The 23,784-nt window shown below is 29.8% G+C and overlaps 1 protein-coding gene and 1 non-coding gene across 2 annotated transcripts; one reads left to right on the top strand and one right to left on the bottom strand.

Annotated features, from left to right (window-relative positions):
- Positions 1-11,018: 11,018 nt before the first annotated feature.
- TRNAK-CUU lies at positions 11,019-11,091 on the bottom strand. Its single transcript has one exon. It is a non-coding gene; the product is annotated as a tRNA-Lys (tRNA).
- Positions 11,049-14,862, top strand: LOC106759952 (uncharacterized methyltransferase At1g78140, chloroplastic). Its single transcript, XM_014643355.2, has 8 exons — positions 11,049-11,330; positions 11,438-11,541; positions 11,639-11,779; positions 12,047-12,131; positions 13,155-13,348; positions 13,480-13,591; positions 13,980-14,087; positions 14,559-14,862. Exons 1-8 carry the CDS (start codon positions 11,157-11,159, stop codon positions 14,697-14,699), a joined length of 1,059 nt encoding a protein of 352 aa, XP_014498841.1. The 5' UTR covers positions 11,049-11,156; the 3' UTR covers positions 14,700-14,862.
- The last annotated feature ends 8,922 nt before the right edge of the window (positions 14,863-23,784 follow it).

The following is a 23,784-nucleotide window of genomic DNA, read 5'->3' as shown; positions in this document are numbered from 1 at the left end:
TTCACTGAAGACCACCACACACCTCAAAGGCTGCTTTAAAATTATTGAGTCTGGAGAAAGTGCAAGATGCAAAACATGCAAAAAGAAGAAGTGAATTTCATTAGTAAGTTTTAAAAAACCTTCACATTTCCAATCTCCAATAAGCAATTAAGAAAAGAACATAAAGTAAAGATGTCATCGTCGATATAATATTGTACTATGTGAAGTTGATGGTCAACTCGAAGCACTAGTTGGAATTTCCTATGTCTAGGGAGCCAGAGAAACTCTATTTAATTCATTATCCGACTTGAAAATTTGAAGATTTTACCAGTATTATCAACCCTATTTAAATCTACTGAGAGAGAAAGTGTGTAAGTCACATATTTAAATCCACCACATATATCAAAATGAAGTTGAATGATCGAACTTAAATATTAAAAGAGTTAGATAGCATGTTGAACAAGAAGATAGGGCTAGTTGCTTGTGGTCCTCCATGCTTTAATTCAGAGAGAGTATCATACTAATCTATATTTCAATTTTTGTTTTTAATATATAGTATTGCTTAAATGTCATGATGAGTTACACTCATTTCAATTGGAGTACAACAAAGAGACTGCTAAAATTTGTACTAAACTAAAAACTAGTTTGTTTAAATTAAACTGTAAAATAGTTCAGAGAAACTGAACCAAACTATTTTTTGTTTTATCAAACTGAATCGAACTGTATTGTATTGTATTAAACTACAATATAAACTAAACTAAATTATACTAAATTGTACTAAACTACAATATAAACTTAACTAAACTATATTAACTGAATTGTAAACTGCACTAAATTTATTAACTGATTTTTATATTTTCACTTAAACTTAAGATTTCCACTCAAGAATAAATATCAAAACTATGTTTTTTTTTTAATTTTATTTTCGTTCAAACAAATGACGTTTTTTTCAAAATTGTTTTCTGAAAACTTAAAAAGTAACTTAAGCCATACAATTTTGTGCTTTAGGCTATTTTGTTTTGTTCTTTTTCATTGGTCTTTAGAAGATTGCATGAGAATTTTATTATAAATGTAAAATAAATATTAACACCTAGTAATATTTAATTTAATTTAAATTAAAATTTTATTTAATAACTTTATTATTAATATATAATTAATATTATTCTTATTTATTTCTGATGTTAACTTTTTTGTTATTATAAATAACATAAACAAATATTTTGCCTATGAAAGATAACATTGAAATAATAAAACTGTGTATAAACGTTAACGTAAAAATAATAAAACTTTTAAAAATAAATAATTTTGAAATAATGACTTTAAAAATTTAATGTGTGGAGAAATAGATAGAAAAGTAATTAGAGAATAATAATAATTAATTATGTNATGGGAAATTATATNACNGAAGTAAGAGTTATTAATTATAATATATGATAAGACTTTACACGCATTCAATTTAATATGTGAGTATTTCAAATTTAAATATATATTATTAATGTGTTTTAATGAATGTTATATTGAGATTTAATGGTATATACAAGTGTCTTTCTTGAGATGTGAGAGGAAGATGAGAGGGAGTGATGCATGAGAAGAAGGGCTTAAAACACACTTAACTATGGTTAACTGAATCAAAAATTTCTTAAGTTCAAATTTTAAAAACTGAACCATAAAACAATATATTTAAGTTATAGTAAAAATGGATTAATTCTTTTTTAGTATAATATAGTACAGTTAACTATAATACAGTGCAATTCAGTTATTTTTGTCCAGTCCTAGTTGGGGGTATAGGTTTAATATAATAAGGCAACAAATGGATAAAAATACAAATAGTTGAGTTTTTTTTGTTGGTAATTTGTTTATTGGGAATTGTACTTATTTTTATTTGTATGCACATTTATATATATATATATATATATATATATATATATATATATAAAAGTAAAATAGAAAAGTTATTAGTTAATAAATTAATAAAAGATAATATTTAGAAAATTATAGAACATATATATTTATGAGTGTAGTGATCATATTAAGATCACCTTAGACCTTGGGTAGAGATATCTTGTGTGTAAGGTTGAGATCATCTCAACCAAAACTACTATAATCACAAGTGAATAGAGATCATACTAGTTCGAGTTTGCTAGCATTATGCCAAACTTTAATGACATAATAATAAATCTATATGTCTCGTCTTTACGATGAGCTCCAAATGTTTGTCTATGAAACCGAGATTACTTACAAGATTTGGTACTTCTCAAGCAACTGAAGGATGAGAAGATGATCCTGACAATGAAGGTTAAAGAGGTCGAGACGAATGTTGAGACCCTTCAGAAGGAGGTGTCCCTCCTGAATGAGAAAACTATTAGTCTCAAAGTAAATGTCATCGTTTAGACGAGAAGGATGCCAACCTTATTGCTGGTGGGTTGGTCACCTATGTCACAGGGTTCGAGAAAGCTAAGAGGCAACTAGCTCACATCTACCTTGAGCTAGACTTGGACCGATTTGACATGGGTAAGGATGTGATGGATGAAGTCCTTGTTGTTGACATAAAGTATTCCCAATGATATTGAAGTGGGCGAGCAAGTTGGTGCTTGAGCTGAGGGATTGGTTGTCGAGGCTGTTGATTAGGCTGATCGATTTTCTTTAAATAAGGCTTTGTATTTTTCTCGAGATCTTTATGAACTTTGAGCTTTTCCCATACCTTATAATTGATGTTTGTGTGTAGCTTACTTTTACTTTTTGTTCAAATAACTCATTATTCTTCGTTTAAGTAACTTTAGTGTCTCGTTTAAAGGGCTTTTAATGCTATTATCTAAGTAACTCTATTTCACTCAAGGTTTTTCAATTATTGTTATTGTCTAAGTAACTTAATGCCTCCTCTAGAGGACTTTTAATTAATGTTACTTGTCTAAGCAACTTAATGCCTTGTGTAGAGGGCTTTAAATTAATGTTGTTGTCTAAGTTATTTGGTGTCTCGTCTAAAGGACTTTTAATTAATGTTACTTGTCTAAGTAACTCGGTTTCTCGTCTAGAGGGCTTATAATGTTATTGGGTAATTCGGTGCCTTGTTTAGAGGGCTTTTAATTAATGTTACCTGTCTAAGTAACTCGGTTCCTCGTCTAGAGGGTTTTTAATTAATGTTACTAGTCTAAGTAACTTTATGCCTTACCTAGAGTCCTTTCAGTTGGTGTTATTGTCTAAGTAACTTGAAGTCTCGTCTAGAGAGCTTTTAGTTAATGTTACTTGTCTAAGTAACTTAGTATCTCATCTAGAAGACTTTTAATTAATATTACTAGTTTAAGTAAATCGATGCCTCAACCTTGTGGGCTTTTAAAATATAATGCACAATTATGAATTGAAAAGAAGATTTTTATTAGAAAGTAAAATGTGTCTCATTAAAACCCTGGTCAACAAAACCTAATTTAGGAACAAAATCAAGATAAAGGAAAAAAAGTATACACATTCTCAAACATTTAACTATTATACATTTTAAATGCATGACATTTCATGTTTTTGGAATAAACTTTCCTCTAAGCTCCTCTAGCTTGTAAACATAATGCTGAAGAAAGTCAACTATGTTTAAGGTTGGACATAATTAACTTAGTTATAGTAAACATATAGGATAATCTATACTATTCTATATTATAAAAACTAAACTCTTTTTATAAAAATTGAATTATACTTTTTTTTTTAGTTTAGTTTTCAAAAAGCTAAACTTTTTGTATAAGGGTTTAGTTAACTCTTTCAACCTCTCAAGTGTATTTTAGTTTTGTCTGAAACTTTTACTTACTTAATTGTTTAGCTCTTTTTTTTACTTTTTCAAACAACACAAAGATAAGAAAATAAGAAATAAAAATACATGTCAGACTTATCTTTTTGAGATATATATATATATATATATATATATATATATATATATATATATATATATAAAATATCGACAAATAAATAAATATTTTCTTAAATTTTTTTAAAAAGTTAACTTAAATAATTATTAAAATAAAATAATATTATTAAATTTATACACTAAAATTGATTATATATTTTAAAAGAACTAAATTTTATTAAATAGTAATTATATTATACGAATCGGTTATTATTTTGTAAATTAATAAAATTAATTATATCATGTATAAATTTAAAATCTTCCTAATGTTAATTATGTTTAATAGTTTACAATTTAATCTATATAAACAAATTTATACAAGGTATGCAATTACATATTTTATTTAAGAATTATGTTTTGAAACTGCTTAATAGTTGAATATCAAATTTAGTACAGTTTTTACTTAACCTCAGTTTTTAAAAATTAAACTCTAAAACACTAAGTTTAATTATTATCTTAAGTAGTTCAACATTTTTTAGTTTAGTATAATATAGTTAGTTATAGTTTAGTATAATTTAATTTGATTTGTCCAACTTTAACTATGTGATAGGATCCTTCTTAGAGGGTTAACTTGTCTTTAATTTTGTCTTTATGTGCATTGCCGAATATTTCTCAGATTAGATCTCCCTTCTGGAAGGATATTTCTGAACTCCAATGTTATAGCATCGTGCCACTCTCTACTTGGTCGCTACTTCTCTTATGCGGGCTTCTTCTTGGACCTTTTGTATAAGGTCTAGCTTGACTTAGAGATTTTCTTCGTTATACATTTCGTCAAAGTGTTTTCAGTGTCAGGAAGTTTCACTAAGCTCTACTAATATCATGACATCAGTGTTATAGGTTAGTCACAAGGACGTTTCCTTCGTAAATGATTATGGGGTGGCCTAGAGACCTTTATCCCTCCCTAATTTCTCTTTTAACTTTGTGAGGATGACTTCGTTGGCGGATTTAGCCTACTTGTTTGCTTGGAGGTGTTCAACTAATGAAAGTTTATGTTTTAAACCAAGCTGGCTTATGAATTTTTCGAAGCCAACATCGACGAATTGACAACCGTTGTCCCTGAGCATGTAGTGGTCACCAATGCCAACAAATGATGTTCTACCAGCAAAACTTTTGAACTTGTTGGGTCGGGATGGTGGCCAGTGGTTCTGCATCTATCCATTTAGTAAAATAATCTACGAATACGATGAGAAACTTGACTTACCCCTTTGTTAGTGGTAAATGGTCTAGTATGTTCATTTCCATGTGATAAATAGCCAAAGAGCAGCTATGGTGTGCAACTGTTAAAATTTTGGCAAGTTTACCAATTCATTACAAGTAGTAAATGGAAGTTTCAAATATCATTTTCTAAAGGGATTTGTGTCTGTTTGTCTAATTATAAGTTAATTTACCCATTACAACTCCAAATACAAATAATGGTAGGAGTCATCATGATATAAACAATTTGTATACACTGAAATTATAAAAATTGTGAATAAATTAAGTTAAAAGCTTCATTAGGATTGCATTTCATGTATCAAATGATATAAAAACTCTATACAATATATCTTTGTTTTGTTCAAACATCCACATAATAGGCATACTAGTTAATCTCTTATCAACTAGTTCTAAATCTATATGTCAAATTATTAATCCCTTATTCAAATTATCATACAATTTGCATTAAGTTCAAATGTTTAGAATGACCAAGTTATTGAATCTAACCCTAGATCCCAAATCACTTAGTTGTTTTATTTATGTCCAAGTTTCAATTCATTTCCCAATAATTAGATATTTTTAGATATTATGATATTCGATCATAAACAATCATAAGGTAGATAAAACATATAAATGAACATAGATTTTATTGCATAGGAAAATTACATCAATTTGAGTTCATTACATATCCAATCCTAATAAAATAGGAGTTTAAGTACTCCTACACTTCGATAACATACAAGTTTGATGGAAATTGATGCTTGAATGGAGTCTTGATTCCCAATAATCGTTTCTGCCTGAATTCCTGAGTTTCTTTGTGTTTTCCCAACAAAAACTCCATTTCTTTCTTTCATTCACACCTAAATAGCCACTTCCATAAATCAACCACTTGTTGAGCGAGAGTATACATTCGCTAGGCGAGAATAAACCTCTAATACACTTTAAATTGATCTTTCTCGCTAAGTGATAACAGTTCAAAAATCGTTATTTTCATACTTAAATTTGACATTAAACACACCCTTTATGACTTAGAGTTAGCTTGAAATCATGCAATTTGCTTAAGTTAGAGAGTAAGTCAAAGTTGGTTTTCTTGGTTTTATGCTTGGTTTTTCAATGATTTAGCAGGATTCATCAGGAACTGAAAAAAGGAAGTTGAAAAAGATAGGAGTTGGACTTAAGAGAAGGAGGAAGAGTGAAGAAAATAGCAGTTGCAGCTACCGCAGGGTGGTGTACTCTCCAGAGAATCTATGTTAGACGCTCAAGCGACACCGTTGAGGGGTGAAGTGGAATATCGACCTCACCGCCGGGCGGTGGACTCTCCAGGGAATTCTTTGCCAGACGCTCAGGCAGCAGTGCTGAGGGGTGATGTCAACTGTCGAACATACCGCTGGGCGGTGAACCCACCGTCAGGCGGTGGACTATTGGGCTTGGGCCAGTTTCTGCTTCGTTTTAATGAGTTATAAATATATTTGGACGACCTAGCTGGTTTATCTTTTGGCAGAAAAGATGCAGAAACACTCTCTTCACTCCTTGGAGGCGGATTTTGGATGCAGAAGCTCCAATTTATCAATTCTAGGGTTATCTTTTCATACTCTTCATTCTTTTCATCTAGTTTCACCATTATTATGGTGAACTAAACCCCTTTGTTGTTGGGGGGAAACGATGTAATCCTATTTGAAACTCTCATATATTGAAATTCTTACTTTAATTCATATGCTTTCTTTTATCAATTGCTAGAGTTTTTCCTCCGCTATATTTGTATGCTTTGTTTAAGACATTAATCAATAGCATGACCTTTGATTCTATCTATATGGAGACGTATAGTTAGGTCTAGACATGAGGGAACTCTCTTGGTAGCAATATTACCTAGACATAGGGATAGGAGGACCAATTGCCTTAAGCTTCTGTGCGAATTATGTAATGCATGATTAATTGCTAGGGAGACTAGACATAGTAAACTAGTAATTAGGATTAAACTCTAATCACCAAGATATTGGAATTAGGGGAATTTAGAAAGTGGCACTAACATTGATAAAGAAGTAGAATTAAGTGGAATTCGTAAATATATGAGAGTGGATTAGGATGAAATCAAAAACCCCTAACAACATCATTCATCCATATAGTTCAACTGTCAATTGATCAATCTTTGCATGCATGTTTCTTTTCTGTTTTGCATTTAAAACCCAAATTTTCGTTCATTCAAGTATTAAGAAATCAAGAATTCACATGAACGTGTAAGCCTAAGAGTCTATAGGGAAACGATACTCGGACTTACCATTTTATTATTACTTGATACGATTCGGTACACTTGCTGATGTGTTAACACTAACTAAGATAATATACTTGTTGAGCGAATATCTTTCTTCTTAGTTGAGTGAATAGGTTGTGGCTAAGCAAAGATTCATAACAACAAACTCAAATCCTCTTTAAATTTCCATTTTCTTGCATAATATACTCTACAAAAGATCAAATAACATTTAACTTGAACTAAACAAAAAAATATCACAAATCCTCATAAGAAAAACACATATTATATGAATAAATACAAATTTAAGATTAAGAATAAGCATGAATAATAAGTATTAATCTCAATTATCAATAGCTTTCCAAGAGGAACCCGATGGAGTAGGCCAAATTGTTGACACTTTTCACACTTCATGATGTATTCATGGGCATCTTTTATTAATAAAGGCCAATAGTAGTTGACTCTTAGTACTCGCACGACCATGCATCAGACTCTAGAGTACATGTCACATATGCTACGATGAATCTCAACAAGACATATTAAGCCTGCTTCTAATATAGGCACTTGAGTAAAGGTGCGATAAACCCTTTTTTGAATATCTCCCTATTTTACACATTGTAAAATGCCACTTGTTGTCGTATATGTATGTACTTTGCTTTTGTTGAGTCGACAGTGAATATGTTAGTGGTCGGATAACTTAAGATTCGGGCTTCAGAGGGTCGACTGGATGAGGATTCTATGTTGGCCGAATTTCTTATTGTTGACCAATATGGACAGCATGTTGGTCTTGTCGTTTTCTTCTCTTAGCACATGACTAATCTCAAACTCATTGAACTGTTATGAAGGATTTTTTACCATGTAGAAGTATTTTTGCAAAGATGGTCCCCTAGTCTGATAGTTCTCTTTTACCTGGCCTATGACAAGCTGGGAGTCCCTATAGTAATGCAACCTTTTTACTCCTTACTTATTCTCTCTTACTCAAAAGATTTAAACTCTTTTACTGACTCGAGCGTCATACAGTTTTTTGCAAGTGGACATTACCTTGTGTTCCATCCCTCAAGAGTAACATTAGGGTTCTTCAATCCACTTAGATCACACCATATGTATGAAGGTTCAGGTTCAAATCTTGGTAAGAACATTTGATACCTAGGGTGGAACTGATAATGAAGTTATTATTAGAAAATAGGTTTTAAGCCTAACTTAACCCCACAAAACTGACTTGCAAAGTGAGGTTTGCACCCACTTATATACTATGAATTGGTCTTATCTCTAGTCGATGTGAGACTTCCAACACACCCCCTCACGTTAGCGTGATAGTAGAAATTGGGTGGTCCGATAGCGGCCTGACAAAGGGTGGAATTGAAATGCCCAAGAAACAAGAAATATCGCTAGGATAGGCTTTAACCATGCTCTGATACCATATTAGAAAGTGTGTTTAAGTCTGACTCAACCCCACAAAACCGGCTTGTAAGGTAAGGTTTGCATCCACTTATATACTATGAATTAACCTTATCTCTAGTCGATGTGGGACTTCCAACACAACCCCTCACGCCGGGGTATATAGATCTCGAGCATGGGACTAGACATTAATGGGTGGTCCGATAACGGGTAGAACAATATGTGATAATATATTATTATTATATTGCAAAAGTTAAAATATTAATGTGAAAATTTGTGTTTTAGAACGTTGGTATATTAATTGGCAACGAGAAAAAGGATAACTTTGGATTGCAACGTTCTAAAAATTAATTGAGCAATGATCAAAATTTTTAATGTGCTCCAACGTTAATTATTTTGCTTTTATTAACTTTTATTTATTTTATTCTTCCCTAGCTCTATAAATAGGGAGTTTCTCCTCCATTCCAAAACACACCAAAAATTAGTTTTCCTCATTCTCCTATTTTCTTAGTTTCATCCTCTTTTCCTCTTCTAAAATTATTCTGGGTTATTCTTATACTCTGTTTAGATATCCTTGCTAGTTCTAAGATCTTCAGAAATTCTGAGAAGTTCCCGTTGTATCCTGGGGGACTTGCATAATACACCGCGGATAAGTCCTTAAGGACAATGAAACTACACGCCTCAGAAAATACTATTTTGTCAGCTTTTTACAACACAATATGTCCAACAAACAACAAATATCGCTTGGATAGACTTTAACCTTACTTTGATACCATATTAAAAAGTGGAGTTTAACTCTAACTCAACCCCACAAAACCATCTTAGATGGTGAGGTTTACACCCCACTTATATATTATAATTTTGAGTTAGGCTTAAAAACCACTTTCTAATATAGTATCAGAGTTATGGTTAAAGTCTATCCTAATGATATTTCTTGTTTCTTGGGCATTTCTATTCCACCCGTTGTCGGGCCGCTATCGAACCACCCATTTCTACTATCACGCTTAAGATGTCTATACATTGGCATGAAAGGAGTGTGTTGGAAGTCCCACATCGACTAGAGATAAGACTAAATTATAATATATAAGTGGGGTACAAATCTTATCATCTAAATCGGTTTTGTTGGATTGAGTTAGGTTTAAACTCTACTTCTTAATAATTATAAATAAATCATAAATCTCGAAATACATGAGTATATTCTTTTGAATATTAATCTTACCTTATATTTGTGTTATGAAACCATTTGAATAAGTTCGGTTCTATAAATTCGTTTTATTCATATAGTTATTTGTGTTCAGGGTTTTCCACCATCTTATCATTTTGAACTCTTCTTCCATAGTTTTAATAAACTTTTTATCTTCATGAACACTTCCTCGTAGTCATATTGGTAAATATCAAATAATGATACTGTACCTCTGACAATAATGTCTGCATCATCGTCAAGGAACCTTAAGATTTCTGCTGGAAAGCTTTGCAAGTGTTGTTGCATCCAAGGAAAACCCTATGTTCAACCTTCTTATCAAACTTGTCCCTTTTAACTTGTAGAACATAAGAGAAGCAATCACAACCAAAGATTCTCAAATTTTGTAAATTTGATTTTGTATCCAAACCAACCTTCAAATAAAGTCATTTTGTTCAAACCTTTCGTTGGTATAACCTATTCAACTAAAACGTAACAATGTCAGGAGCCTTTGCCCACAACTTCTTTGACAATCTTTTTTTCATGTAGCATATTTATCATCTCCATGATGGCTTCTATTTTTTTCTCTCACGTACACAATTTTGTTATGGAGTGCTAAACATAATAAGTTGGTGTTTAATGTCAACTTTCAAAATATTTATCAAAAACGTTATCTGTGTATTCCTTTTGACTGTAAAATCTTATTGTTGCAACTTGTAGCCGGTTTGATTATCCACAAAAACATATTTACTTTAACAGTATATATAAATAAAATATTATGAAAATGTAATATATTTTGTCCGTTGATTATTTGTCTGTAATTAGGCCTAATTAGAGGTGGTATAATATATATTTTAAGGAAATAAGTAGACATCAATTAATAATTGAACGCAATGATGATTAAAAACAAATGTACTAATGAAAGCATTATCGTGTTTGTGCTGTGTAAGAGTCCAATGGAAGGGTTATTACTAATTTATGTGTTGGCAGGTGGATGAAGACGAGAGAGACAAAGAAAAAGAAATTGGAATAGCCTGACTCGCGCAAATGACAAAGACTAAGTTTCTTTCAATATCCACCGCATCAATTTTAAAATGGAAACAAACAGAAAAATTAATGTTTTAAAACTAAAAAGCCGCCCACCGTGGGGCTCGAACCCACGACCACAAGGTTAAGAGCCTTGCGCTCTACCAACTGAGCTAGACGGGCAATTTGCAACATTATTCTATCCTGTTCAATCCATTTTTCTAGTTTCTTATTGCTGGTGCTGCCTAATGGCAATAGGCGGAACAGTTGCCGGTATGTACACGCGTTCTCCACCACTCTCTTCCTTCACCCCCACGCGCCTCTTCTCACGCTCTCATTTCGCTGCAAAGCTTCGATTTCCTCCTTCAATTCGACTTCGTGCTTCTTCTACTGCCGTCATCGACACCGAAACCAATCCAACAGTAAAGCTTCTTCTCCCTCCTATTGAATTTCCTTTTGACTTACATATTAATTTTCTTCAGCACTGTTCGTCAAACACTTACACGAGGAACGTAATTTTTGTGTTTAGGAATCCGTCGTAGTTGAAAAGGAAGTGAGGAATAGCAGCAACCCGTTGGCTTGTCCCGTGTGTTATGATTCCTTGACATGGAATGGTGGTCCTGGTTTCTCCGTGTGAGTTTATTTAATAATCGATTATTTGCTTCTGCTATAGGTGTGAATTTATCACTTCTGCTCTGTTGTATTAATTGTGATAATTTTTTTGATGCAGAGATACAATCAGCGGGTCTAATTTTCAATGTGGCACATGTCAGAAAACATATGTTGGTAACCAAACTCACATTGATCTCACCGCAACAGGTGGAGCTAAGAGCTACGGTGAAGTGATGCCAGTTTCCACAGAGCTTTTCAGGCATTCTAGTTCTCTGTCATTTTTTTTTTTCATATGAAGTGTTTTTTTATTGTTCATGATCAATCTTTAGTTGTATTTGATGATCTTAGAGAATGGTTTTGTTTTCCAAAGTCATGTTCCTACTATCTGAAGATAGATATCATATGCATATGAATATTAGTTTGTTAATAACGGCACTCGGCTACTTAACAGTATAGTTGTTTTGCTGTGTAAATGCTGTGGAGTCGATTCGCCACTTATATGCATACTGATTGTTTGTTGAATCAGGGTGCCATTGATATCATTTCTCTATGAGAGGGGCTGGCGTCAAACCTTTTCTGTGTGGGGTGGTTTTCCAGGTCCTGAGAAAGAGGTTAACTACATGTCCCAGTTCCCAAAAACAATTCCTTCTTAATGAACCCATATTATTTCTTTTATTTTATTTTGTTAGAAAATATGAAAAATATCCGGTGATGTCTTCTTAGAGTCTCTAAGATGATCTCTTTAAATTTAATATTCTTTTATATTTTATCATTTGTTTTCTTACTTAATTAAGATATTTGTAATTGTAAGTATATTTTATTAGAATTAGATTTATTGGAATTTATTTGGTAGGCATATCATATCATGTATATAAAAATATCCTATAATCATGAGTGTTCACTGCAATCAATTTATATAAAATAAACTTTGTTGTGTAATTCATACACAAGGTTAAAACTTAATTATTTGTGAATGGAAGCTACACATCCTCTTTTGTAATAAAAATAAGGATTGTTTAGTTTGTAAACCTTTGGTGGTTTACTTGCTTCAATGAGGAAGCAAAATATATTGAGGTAAGACATTGGGCCTAATGGAGGTGCCAACAATGATAATAATGCCTTCTGTCATGTTTGATATTGTGTTCTTGAGAAAATCAGTGTTAACATCATCACTGGTTTTAATCTCCTTAGAAAAGGGTGCAAAGCCTCCGTAACTTGTACAGAACTCCACAAAAGCCTTGAACTATTCAAATCCATAAGGCCATCTGATTAAATGCTTCTTTTAGGGACTCTTGTTCAAGGTACACAATGAAAGTTTTGCACCATCTTCTAAAGAGGAGACTAAAATCAGTCAGAGGGCATTAGCCAATGTGCCCACCCTTAGCTCGTGGATGTCCAGGAGCTCTACCAATCAATTTGTTTTGTTTACCTGGTGGAAAGAATATTAATTTGGATACGGTGCTGCAAAATATAAGTGCTGCAAAATATAAGATAAAATTATTTGAAATACTAACTAATCTGTCTTCTATTGCCTTATGTACTTTTATCTTGGAATTATCTTGTTAATGTATGACTTCTTTATGCTCGTGTGTTGTTCAACAGTTAATCACGCCTTCTATTTAATTTGTCTGCAGTTTGAATTGATGAAGGGTTTCCTAAAACCAGTATTGGGAGGAAATATAGTTGATGCTAGTTGTGCAAGTGGATTATTTTCAAGATTATTCGCAAAAAGTCAACTGTTTTCTTTTGTTGTTGCTCTAGACTACTCGGAAAACATGTTACAGCAATGTTATGAATTCATTCAGCAGGAAGAGAACTTCCCAAAAGAGTACTCAGTTTATATTTCTAAACTGATTAGAAATTATTATATCTGACTTTTGAATTCATAGTTCTAACAGAACTATTTAAGCCATCTTTTATTCATATCACAATTATATTTAGTTAATATTTATTTTTTAGGAACTTAATCTTGGTTAGAGCAGACATATCTAGGCTCCCCTTTGTTTCTAATTCTATTGATGCTGTGCATGCTGGCGCCGCTCTACACTGTTGGCCTTCACCATTGGCAGCTGTAAGTGAATAATTATTCTCTATGTTTGGATTTTGCAGACAATGTTTCATTTGTTTCAAATACCTGTGACAGTGGCTTGAGAAAAATTATAAATTCTTTAGCCATGGTTTTTGAGATGTTTACAACGTTTTTATATTAATCTGAAGTAGTAAATGGAATCCCTTAACGTCTATGCAGTGTTGTGTCAACAACTACAAAAACACGTTTCAAAATTTTAATCATGCTAGCAGATTTTAAATATAAGCAATTTTTTCAAGGGTTACCTTTATATTAAGGATAAATTACTACAGCCGATTTATCACTTAGTAGTATGCCTAGTTTAGTCAGATGGCCATGCCTTCCATTACTCTGTGACTTCACTTTCCTTTTATGTAATCTATTTTAACAGGTTGCTGAAATAAGTCGTGTTTTACGACCTGGAGGCGTATTTGTTGCAACCACCTACATACTTGATGGTCCTTTTTCTATTATCCCATTTCGAAGTATATTACGGCAGGTATTAATTTTAAATAATGTTTTTTTTTACAACATTTTATTACGACGCTTACAACAGTATTAGTTTCTTATCTGTGCCTCCTTTATATCAACCATTTTATTCCTCACTTCTCTTCTCTTTGCTGAGTGTTGTCGTACGTCTGAATGGATAAAATCAGTAAGAGTAACCAGATTTACTTTGGTTAGTTGTTTTTGTTTCTTTTTTCCTTAATTTGGATCTGCTAGCTTCAATTCAGTTTCTCAATTATAGGAAGTCGGTAGTAATTTAGTTTCTTAATGATATGAGAGGATATCAATCTAGATGATTCGATTGAGCGTGGAAGAATGATTTTTATTTCAGATTCCATGACACGGTTAATTTTTCGTCAACTCAATCTTTCAGACACTAAAATGAATGTTCATTGGTCCACTTTCATCGTTTATTTTTATTTCTATAAGTTTTGAGTTGTAGAATTTTTGTTTGACGTTTCAGAATCTAAGGCAAGCATCTGGGAGCTACAGCTTTCTCTCTGAACGTGAGCTTGAAGATCTCTGCAGGGCGTGTGGGCTGGTTGGGTTTAAATGCATTAGAAATGGGCTTTTTGTGATGATCTCTGCTAGAAAGCCCAGTTAAAGTTTGAGCTTCGGGTGCTCTGTTTGCTGCCTTGTACACATTTTGCTGAAGCCTGTATATTCTTTCCATAATCAAAATTTTCAAAGGTAAGCAGACAAAATGGTGCATGTTAATCTGATTAAATTTGTGGTTTGACTTGGTAATTAATTAGGCTTCACAATAATCAAACCATATTACAGAAGATGGATTATCTGGTAAATCCAGCAAAAGATTTGTTGCTAACCACAACGGAGCAAATGCCAAATGTTTCACTTATACTGTTAACGTTTGTATAATTATCCGAGAAGGGTAGATCGTTGAAAAAAAGGTACTTGGTATAACCTCTATAACAGCAAAAAACTTCTCATACGTAGAATAGGTTTAAGTTATCAGTAATTTAAAAGCTCTACAAATTAATTTTGGCCACCAAATTATTTTTTCATAGTTTGCAGTTTTGAAATACAAAATTATAATTTAATATCATCTAAACAACTGTTGGTCAATAATTTTAAATGAGGTACCTATAAAAATTGAAATTTATTTAATTCTTTGGTGAAACGGAATTAGTTTTAGTAAAATACAATAAAACAATATTTAGGAGATGGAAATAAACATTCACAAAACTCTAGAGAATAGTCAAAAAGTAAAATTCTATAACATTCTTTCTTCATAATGTGACGACGTTGAAAGTCTAACCTAAAGTTGAAAAAGGTTAAGTTAGAATATACAATTGTGTAAATCTTATCTTATGATTTTGTTTGAATAAATTAGGTTTAAAGTTTATTTTTTATTATAGTATTAAAGTTATGAGTTAAGAATTTATCTTAATTAAATTTATTATTTGTTTATATCTATTGTTTTACCTGTTATGAATTATCACTTTCATATTTGAGACCAAATTAAACTTAAAATTAAAATTCTCATCATTATACGATATAACAACAAAATTAATATAATGTTTGAATTATTGAAAGAATGATTATTTATTTTAATTGTTTTTCAATTTAACTTTTAAATAAACAAGCATTTCTTTCCTAATATTTTGCTCCTTTTATTCCACTGCCTCTCTGTAAATAATAATTTTGGCTCTGTGTAAATTATAATTTTCATGAAAAAACAGAGAACAATATTCATTTGTGGGAGGTCCACTTTCATGAAAGAAGCAGAGAACAATAATTGGCGATTGTTTCACCCAGCAACTAAGCATTTCTTCCTACACCTCCAAACTATAACATAATTCTAATTTTAACCCTAATTAAAAAGTGTTTTAATTTTTAAAATGTGTTATTGGAGTCGGATTGAATTTCAGATAGTCTAATTTTATGTGCTTTTGTGCATCAAATTCCACCCCACTTTCATTTCTCATAACGCCATTACCATTCTCTCCTTTCTAAGGGCATCCTTCCTCTTCTTTCTCAGTCTTGCCTTACTCTCCTTTCTCCTTTCTCACAGAGCACAACACAGTTACAGAACATAAAATCTTTTTTTTCGCACTACAGCAGCCACCACAGTCGTTCGTTGCAAGCTTCTTTTTTTTTCGCAAACGAGGTACAAAAACACTAGACTCTCCTTGTTGGATTTGATTTTTCCTTTCTTTGCCGTCTTGTGCGCACACTAATACAATATCTCATTTTAGCATTTTAGTTTCTCCTTTGCTGTGTTACCTAGTTCAGAGGTATTCGTCTTCTTTGTCCTTCAATTTTCGTTCATCTTGTGCTGCTCAATCATTGTCAGAAGTTGGTTTACGGTTTTAAAATTTTTTTTTGCTACTTTTGCATGTTTATAGACTGGATATATAGATTGGATGATTAGAAATTATTTAAATTTATCTGATTTGGTTGATCTATCCATGGTTTTGTGATCCAAAACACGATAGACATGTATCGAATATGAAAAACCGATACAGCCACCATCGGATGTCAAAATTATAAACTAATACAATACATGATACAATTATAAATTTATTAACAATGTAATCAACTTTCAAAAAAACACCAAATTAAATAAACTTAAAACTATATATCATTATTAAAAAAAATTCATATACATAAAAAATCACGTATAAATTATATCTAAAAGATTATAAAAATTAAATATTTAAAATGCATTTTTTATATTAACAAAAATTATAATTATAAAAATGTAGTTAAATAGTTTTATTAATTTTTTGTATAAAACAAACCTAATAAAATAACATGCAAAAATATGAAACATTCGTAACACTTATTTTTTACCAATTACATATTATCACAAATCCTAGTGATGTTTTTAATAGCACAACTAATTCAATATTGATATTGGAGATTTTCATAACTGAATCTCTACATTCGATTCTTATCCAGTATCTTTTTTAAAAATCAGTTTTATTAATTTTAATAAATCATAAAAATTGATTTATATTCATTTTAAATTATATAACTACATTATAAACTGATACAAAATCATATATAATTTTAAAATTAATTAAAACTAATAAAATAATGAAATAAAAACATAATTAAATTTTTATGTAAATTAATAAATATTTGTCGGATTCTTACATCGAATAAATGATCATCGGAAATCCATATATGATAATTTCATTTTAAGTTTTTTATTCAAAATTAGTTTTATTCATTTTAATATAATCATAAAATTATTTTTTATTAATTACAAATTATAAAATATATTATAAACTAATACATAAAATTAAAAAAAAACCAATATAAGAAGAATTAAAAAAATTAAACTAATATAAAAATTATCTAATGTAAACATGCAGAATAAATACATTAAAATCATGTATCGGATGTCCACATTCGAAGGTTTGTAAATCGGATATCCACATCCAAGAGTTTGTACATCGGATATCCACATCTGAAATTTGTAAATCGGATATCCACATCCGATTCGCACATCGACTCTCAGTTTCAGGGTTTTTCATTTCATGCGAGCATATTAACGAAAATAAAACCTCTTCCCGTCAATATCAATCCAACCAATAAGATGCAAATAAATTTTTAAAAAAAATACTAACAATCCATCATCAATATCAATCCAACCAACAAGATGCAAACAGATTCAAAAACAAATACTAATCTCCTTCTTCAATAAGAAGCCAGACAATGAAGTAATACGAAGAACCCCAATACAGCACCACAAGAACTTACACTCAACAATCCTTCTCAAATATATATAAACAATACTTATTCACAAATATGACTTGCAAAGTACAAAACCTCAAGAAGAAAAATATTATCAAAAAGTTACATTTCAAAGGTACAGTAGTTTAGGGTTTCTTTATAAAGATGAAAACGGGGTGCAGGAATGAAAGGGTGCAGGGGTGGTATAGGGGTGCAGGATCAAGGGTTGCAGAGATCAGCAATGCATGTTTAGTAATTAGAAGAAAATGAAAGTAGAGTCAATGGTGAACACATAAATTCTCACTAATCAAAATATTAAACTTTTAAACCATTTATTAATTAGAAATATTTTCAGAAATTAGAGGTGTATGATAAAATGCTTAGAGGTGCAAATGAAACAGTCATAATTAGCTTGGGAGAAATAAGTCACACAATTCCCAAACTAATTTGATTTGTTTTGGTTATCCTATTATCATTCTAAAATGCTGAGACTCACATTTCTCTCCTCTTATTATGCTATTATCAATAATAGTTTATAATCTATAATAATATATAATTGCATTTATCTATGTATATATTTTATGTTATTTTGTTTATATTTCAAAATCACAATGTTAAATTAGTAAAGATAAATTATCTATTAACTAAACATTATTAGCCACAACGCACTTATTATTTGTGTTTTCTTATTTTTCATGAAAATTTGTAATTTATATTTTCTTCAGATTAAGTTTTAGTTTACGTATCAAATATAGAAATAATAATACATATATTTTTATTAAAATAAATATATAAATTAAAATATAAATATTAAATTTTAATTCATTAAAAGGATAACATAATAAAAAATTGAATATACAAGCATTAGTGAGTACATGTTTTTTCTAGTTATAATGATAATAATAATAATTTTATAATTGTTAATTGTGTATTATACGTATCATTTGGTATAAGAGACAGATAAATGGGCTCAGAAGGAATAATATTAATAACATAAGTTTAAACTTGTATTAGAATTTAAAAAAAAAATAAAAATAGAAGAAGGATATGTAAACTTATCCAACAAAGAATGTCAATAGAAATTTAAAAAGAGAAGGGATTTGTTTTCTTTATCTGTACAAAATAAGAACTGATTCCTCTTCTTAAAATTTCCTTTTCTTCTATATCTCTTATTAAATCCAAAATCAATCCATTAGTTAGAACTCTTAAATATTATTAGAACATAGTTAGATTAGAAATAAAATCATAATATATGAATGTGTATATATTTTTCTTATAAATTAATTTTTGTAAAATTGAGTTAAATTTAAAGTTTAACTTTTACTATATATAAATTAAAATAAAGTTAAGTTCTTATTCATCTCTTCTTCTATTTTATTATCTATTAGATAAAGGCATACAAGTGTTTGAGAAAAATAATAATATATGAGACTTTACCTTCCCTCTTTTAAATAATTTTTGAGATTTAAAAGTGTGTTTTCTGTTACATTCTAAATATTGAATTGAACAAGGGATTCGAAAGTGCCTCGCCTCAAGTTTCCTCTTCAATTTCTTAATTTATAAATCTCCAAATTGTTCTAATGTAAGGGAAGTTAAGGTACTCTTTTTATTTTATGAATTTTTTACTTGTTTACATTGCTTTAGATTTAATACAATGGGAGAATTGCATATGGAAATGAGAAAAACATCATTTTTAAAATAAAATATAGTATTTAGTTATGAAAAGGAAATTTCGTATTTTTGTTGAAAGTTTTGAATACGTTGTCGTGTCGGTGGAATCTGTCATTGTTGAAGTTGAAAATTTATACGTTGATATGACTTGAATTCGTAATATAGAAAGTTTGATTCTTTGTATATTATTTTATGATAACTTGAGGAGTTCAATAGGGATTGAATGCATAAAGGTGAATTGAAGAAAATTTAGAAGTTGTATGAGGACATTAAATACTTTAAATTGCTGCCATACAACAAATACTATTCGTGGGATATGATGAAATTGTAGAAAATGATCTAATTGTATTTGATAAGTTGAAAAATATATATGTATCGGATTTGTTAGATAATTAAGTACGTAAATTTAACAATTTGATAATGTTTTATGGTGTCATTTATATCATTTAAGCAAGTTAATATTGTTTAAGATAAATAAAATTTCAGTAATAAATACGGGTGTTAAATTTCTTAATTTAAGCATTAGGTCACTCAAAAATATTGTTCAAACTATAGTTTCACACATAACCAAGATAATGTTACATCCACTATCTTTTTACAAGAAGTACACCTAAGATATTAAATAAGAAATATTTTCTTAAAAAATATTATTGACTGACATTATTTCATTCTAATGATATATCTTTGGTTTAATGTCTTAATAGTTCCTTATTTTCGTCAAGAATCTCAAATAGGTTCCTTTCTTTTTGGGCGTCTTAATCAAGTCCTTATTTTCTTAAAATTGAATCAAATAGGGTCTTTCCGTCAAATTGAAATGATGTCGTTAAGAAAGGTATGTTGACCGTGTAGTTTTTTATTACGTGGCATTGAAAATGGGACTGAATTGTATTTTTTTAATTTTTAAATTAAAAAATGAAGTATATTTTGTATATTTCATTTTTCAATTCAAGAATAAAAAAATACAATTCAGTCACGTTTTTAATGTCAGGTAATAAAAAACTACACTGTCAGCATACCCTTCCTAATGGCGTCATCTCAATTTGACGGAAAGGTCCTATTTGATTCAATTTTACAAAAATAAGGACTCAATTGAGACGCTGAAAAAGTAAGGGACCTATTTGAGATTCTGTACGAAAATAGGGACCTATTGAGACATTAAACCTATATCTTTTACTATATGACCACCAGATCGCTCAAGGATCAAATGGCAGACCATGCAACAAGAAAATGACGAACCGGTAAGTTAATAATTGATAATTAATTTGAACAATAATAATTATTATAGGATAGTTAATGAGAATAATAGTTATTAATTATAAAATAATGAAAATTATTTATTGATGATTAATGGTATTAATAAACTAATTATAATATTTATAAATATATAAAAGGAAAGTTAAAAAATTAATTCTAATTAATCATCTTTATTATAATATTATTACGCAAAACACTTTATCCAAAACATATCTCTTAATTTAGTATATTATTTCGCACCATCCCTTACTTATTATAATAATGCACTTTCTGCATAATTTATAAATAACATGTTATAAGTACTGAATAGTTGTGTATCTTTAACTTTGTTTGCCTTATTTGTCAAGTTTGAGAATAAATCACAATGGTGAAAAATTAACTAATATTTTTATTTATAAATGTCTTATTTTCCAAATTGTTCATATGAAACAAACTTAACAGGGAAACAACTTAGTTCATATCAAACAATCTTTACACAATCTAAAAATATATTTTAAAAAACTTACATATGTTTTTCCTATAACTTTTTAATAATGTAATAAATTACTAAACCGCGAATGTTAAAGACTTGCATTTAAAGCCCTTTTGGTTTATAAACTTTTGGTTTGTGTTTCCTCTTCTTCCTTCCAAACCTTGTTTCCTTGGATTCCCCCCAATTGTCATTTCTAGGTACTTGAATGGTATTTTCATATGGTTGTAGTTAAGTATTTTAGAAAAATTCTCCATTACTGCTTCCTCACTCCCTACAACACCAATCCTACTCTTATGGTACCTAACCTTCAATCTAAATATCAATTCAAAACATTTCCAGATAGATTTTATTATGAGAACACTTTAATTTTTGGGTCTGTCATCAACAAATTGCAATAAATTAATCACCATGCCATTTCTACCTATTACCACTCCTTCAAAAGTTTTTTTTTTTTTAGTAGCTTGTCTCACCAATCTTAACTACTATCAGGAATAAGAAGGGGTTATTGGGTCTTGTTGGTTTGAATTGTTGGGTTGGGCTCTTTTTCACCAACACAGATTATTAATGATTCTAGACAAAATTGTATCCATCCAATCTATTTGCTACATAATCATGTAATAATAAAAAAATCCTAGTTATCTGAGTTATATACTTTTTCATAGTCCACCTATATTATTAACTCACTTTTCTTTTTTTCTTTTTCATTTCTTCTACTACTTCGTTTGCTACAAGAAGACTATCTAAAAGCCCTAAAAAATTTGTTTTTTTATATACAAATGACATTCTTTTAATGAATTAGTACAAATAGGAAGACAATGTCATAGGACAAATGAGATTAAGCAAATTTGATTACTCAAAAGGTTATTAAGATGTAGAGACTCTTATAGAGTATGTAAAGTTTTGGGAGGAAGACTTATCAATTAGAGTCACTTGATGGAGGAGTCATCTAGAAAACATTTAACATGAAATATGGTCAATCGTCATTTCTATTACAATTTTTTTTTGTTCTTGTAGGGCTTTTGATTAGGCATAAAGAATGTTGTAATATAAAGGTGTATTTTGAAGTTGAAAATCAATAATAAGCATTGATCGAAGTAGAAGAGATTCAAAACCAACAAGAAATGATCATAATCATTGGTCATGATCCTAATCATTGATCAAAGTAGCTAAAAGGAGGCGATCATAATCGTCCTATCACAATTTTAATCATTGATCATAGTATAAGAAATTTATAGCTCATAAGAGAATGTCATTATCATTTAATCATGATCTTAATTATTGATCAGAGTAGTTGAAATCATTAAGGGGACAATCATAATTATTTGATGATGATCTTAATTGTAGATGGAAATGGATGAAAATCAACAAGCGACAATCATAATTATCTCATCACAATTTTAATTGTTGATCGAAGTAATTGAAAATCAATAAGAAACGATCATAATCTTTAATTTTGACCTTATTTGTTGATCGAAATAACTAAAAACTAATAAGAGACTATCATAATCGTTATCACAGTTTTAATCGATTGAAGTAACTAAAAATTTACAATATGTGATCATAATTGTTTAACTATAATATTAATATTGATTAAAGTAGAAAGAGACAATCACAGTAAAAAAATGATCATATTTGATCGATCTTAGTTATTATCAAAATACAAAATATCATTTCAAATTGTTGATGTTGATATTGTTGATGTTGATTTTAGGGTGATGAAAAAAAATATGGTTAGTAGGTGTCAATAAATTAATAGGATATTTGAATATTTTTTGCATAGGTCTCTCTATAGGTCTATATCAAAGGAGTAAATGAGCATTGATATAACAAAGTAGAGATAAAAGAGTAATTGTAGTTTTGACACGTTTTCCATTTTCATACTTAATCATGTGGGAAATCATGTTTGAAGAACATAGATTTTGAAAATTTGTCTTAAATCCTAAACATATATTACCTTGAAGTAAAATGGTTGGAAAGAAATTTTATGTCCCGCCTCTAGGCTCAAGAGTCATTCTATCTTCTTTTTTGTCTTCATATGATCAATAACTTATTTATCTATATTCTTGTTTATCTTCATATGATCGAAACTTTATTTTACTCTTTCTTTATTAATAAATACTAAATCTAAACAATAAAAATAACATATTTATAATAAATATTAGATTAAATAAATAATAAAGGAAAAAAATAACACATTAAATATTCTATTTTAGAGCTCTTTATGTTTGGAATAATAATACTTAGACAACATTATTTTACAATATTTGAATATTATTTATGTGTCATTTTGTTATTAGTCCATAGTAGTGTTTATGATTATTATTATTATTGATTGTGGAGTAATTTTAATTTTTGATCAATCACATAATGACACGTAGATGATATTGAAATATTATTATAAAAAAAATGTTGTCTAAATATCATTATCCGTTTGTTTATTATGATTAGGACAAATTTACAATGTTGCAAAATGCAAGTTGGTCAATTAACATTTGTTTCAATGCATTACTCTCCTTTTTACCATCTCTACAGCACACTAAAACAACACCAAGAACATTTTCATTAATGTAATTTTTTTAGTCAACTT

Source organism: Vigna radiata, chromosome 5 (genome assembly GCF_000741045.1).
Source record: "Vigna radiata var. radiata cultivar VC1973A chromosome 5, Vradiata_ver6, whole genome shotgun sequence".
In the NCBI taxonomy this organism is placed as follows: domain Eukaryota; kingdom Viridiplantae; phylum Streptophyta; class Magnoliopsida; order Fabales; family Fabaceae; genus Vigna; species Vigna radiata.
This window is presented reverse-complemented; position numbering and strand designations above follow the sequence as displayed.